Below are 2,889 nucleotides of genomic sequence, written 5' to 3'. Positions count from 1 at the left end.
AAGATGGCGGTCTGCTGATTCTGATTGGCTAAAAGTGCTGTCAATCTCGTTTTGGTGGCAATGGCTATCTTCTATTGGCTCTAACGATTCGAAGGGGGGTTCAATCACCGAAATCGGCCGATCCATCACGGAGATTCAGCCGCGCCTCATCAAGGGATTTCCACATCCGTCCAATCGCCTTTACGCACACGACGCGTAACACAGACAGCGGTCTGGTAGGATTAAAAAAACTAAAACACTGCTGTATTTGGATGTATTTAACACCATTAGTAATATACAAGTGAAATATCTAGTTTGTACATAAGAACACTCAGATGGTCACCAGTGTGCCAAAATGTGTCCAAGTGTCCAAAAATGTCACCTCGCCTGAACTGTCTGGATTAAAAACTTAGTAATTTTGTTGTACTTCACTTTTTCAGAGTCAACCTTTGCAGGGAGAATGTTCACATATTGTGATTTGATTTTGGAGAGGTTTAGAGCTGCAGCTGGATCATTACAAAGAGATAATTATCCTGAAACTGCTTTTTTTATTTAGGCGAACCTGAAATTTTTAAATTTGTGTGTGTGCCATCTACATTTACTTTTAACCAGTAACATATATACTGAAATTTACACATCTGAACAAATCTCACAAGTGTTCTTTTTATTATGACACAAGAATTATTCAAATAGACCTTGTGGTTGCAGAGATAGACTGTTTTTATTATGGGTATGTAATTTTCGAGAAAAGGCCTGAAAAATAGCTCAGGGCTTGATCATTAAAACATGAGTTGTTCCAACGAGTCATTCTACATCATTTAAACAGGTTTTTAACCACGATGTACTCATTTACTACAACATGAAGAAGACGTCACCAGCGCTGGAACACTTAGACTGTAAAGCTTCTCCTGAACGCCTTCACACACTGAACCAGATGTTTTTATTCTGAATCCTTCTCCTGGTTGTTTTGTTCAGGACCTGAAGGACGTTGGCCGTAGCCAGCCCCTGGACTCGGCTCTGCTGCCGGAGAACCGCGGGAAGAACCGATACAATAACATCCTGCCCTGTGAGTCACCGTGGAGACGATAGAACAGGTGACTCACCTGTACACTGCGACCCACTGATGTTCTGTTGGTTCTGTTCAGATGACTCAACGAGGGTGAAGCTGTCCTACGTCGACGATGATCCCTGTTCTGACTACATCAACGCCAGCTACATCCCAGTAAGAACCAGAACACTGACTCTGAGGACAGCAGGTCCATTAACCAAGGACAGACCTCCCCAGCTCACCTGCTCAGGTTTAAGGTACCTGGCAGGTAAACGTCCAACAAGTGACCTCAGATTAAAATCTAATCATTGGTCTAAGATATGAGCCACAAAGGGCAAGTTCAGGAATGTAGTGTGTAACTTAGAGTCCCATTTGTGCATCGGTTGATTTAAAACTAAATTAATGTTGAGGAAACTTAATTAACTTGGTTTTAACCTTGAGTTCAGGATCTACAGTCTCGTCGTGGACATCAGACGGGTAACAAACAGCACAGCTGATTCCTTTAAACCAGTTTAGTTTGTTGGTTGATCAGACGTTCGTTAAAAGTTGTCTGATTTGTTCTTTAACAGACTATTTTAGGCCTTCAGGCTTATTCGAGAGGTAAGTGGAAGACATGAATGTAGGGAGAAGAGTGGTGGAAGGACCTTCAGCAGATGGCCGTGGGCTGGACTCGACCCACGGCTGCTGTGTCGGGGACTCGGGCCTGTTTATGGGCCGCCGGCTGCCTGATTTCAAAAGATTGATGCAAACTGTTGCGTTCAATATTTTATAGGAGACAGAAACACCAGCACAAAGAGACACTCTGCCCCCTGGGACCACTTCCTCCTCCTCTTCTTCTTCTACATTTTTTCTTCTTCTTCTTCCTCGACTTGAAGTCTGTAGGTTTTGTTTCTTTGTGACTCTTCCAGTTATTCATACCTTCATTCTTTTCCTTCCACTGTTCATCTGCAGCACATGGAATTTTAAATTTTTGGTCACATCCCAGCTGTGTTTATGAAGATCCCATTATTAAGTACACCTGGAACATTAGCTTCACCTCACAGGTGTTTCACAGCTCTGACCTCTGACCGCTGCTGTCTGGAACCTTTCAGGGCAACAGCTTCCGTCGGGAGTACATCGCTACGCAGGGTCCTCTGCCTGGAACCAAGGATGACTTCTGGAAGATGGTTTGGGAGCAGAACGTCCACAACGTGGTGATGGTCACTCAGTGTGTGGAGAAAGGCCGGGTGGGTTCCTCTGGTTCCAAACAGAACAGAACCTTGGTGTGAGAATCGATGCTGCCGCTCTGTACAAACTAAGTGTTTCCCAGCAGCAGTGACGTTTCCTCCTCGTCCTCCTCCAGGTGAAGTGTGATCACTACTGGCCCTTCGACCAGGACCCTCTGTACTACGGAGACCTGATCGTCCAGATGCTGTCAGAGTCGGTTCTACCGGAGTGGACGATCCGAGAATTCAACATCTGTAGCGTAAGTTTCATAGAACCAAACCGGCTGTTTTCATCGACTGAACCAGTTTTATTTAGGTGTCTGAAGCTAAAACCTGAAACACATTATCATTAACATAATTTTTGATCAGCCAGAAACTGAAAACTGAAAGAATCTCTTCATTTTCTTTTTTTAAAATATATTTTTTGGGCTTTTGTCTTTATTCAGAGCAGTAGAGAGACAGGAAAGGAATAAGAGCAGGTAGTGGCCTGCAGCAAAGGGTGGAGAGCAGGAGTCCAACCCACGACCGCTGCGCTAACTATAGATAACTACAGCTAACTGTGGCTAACTATAGCTAACTATAGCTAAATACAGCTAACTACAGCTAACTATAGCTAACTACAGCTACTGACAGCTACCTACAGCTAACTATAGCTAA

The 2,889-nt window shown here is 43.9% G+C and overlaps 1 protein-coding gene across 1 annotated transcript in view; it reads left to right on the top strand.

The window, feature by feature from the left end:
• Positions 1–2,889, top strand: part of ptprbl (protein tyrosine phosphatase receptor type B, like) — a 41,606-nt gene that overhangs the window by 29,936 nt on the left and 8,781 nt on the right. The window contains exons 27-30 of the mRNA XM_008294395.1: positions 955–1,045; positions 1,125–1,201; positions 2,119–2,253; positions 2,370–2,492. Coding sequence (XP_008292617.1) covers positions 955–1,045; positions 1,125–1,201; positions 2,119–2,253; positions 2,370–2,492 — 426 coding nt within the window. The remainder of the gene's footprint in view (positions 1–954; positions 1,046–1,124; positions 1,202–2,118; positions 2,254–2,369; positions 2,493–2,889) is intronic.

Source organism: Stegastes partitus, unplaced genomic scaffold, assembly GCF_000690725.1.
Source record: "Stegastes partitus isolate 25-593 unplaced genomic scaffold, Stegastes_partitus-1.0.2 Scaffold958, whole genome shotgun sequence".
NCBI lineage: Eukaryota > Metazoa > Chordata > Actinopteri > Pomacentridae > Stegastes > Stegastes partitus.
The sequence above is the reverse complement of the archived record's forward strand: the minus strand, read 5'-3'. Positions and strand labels throughout refer to the sequence as shown.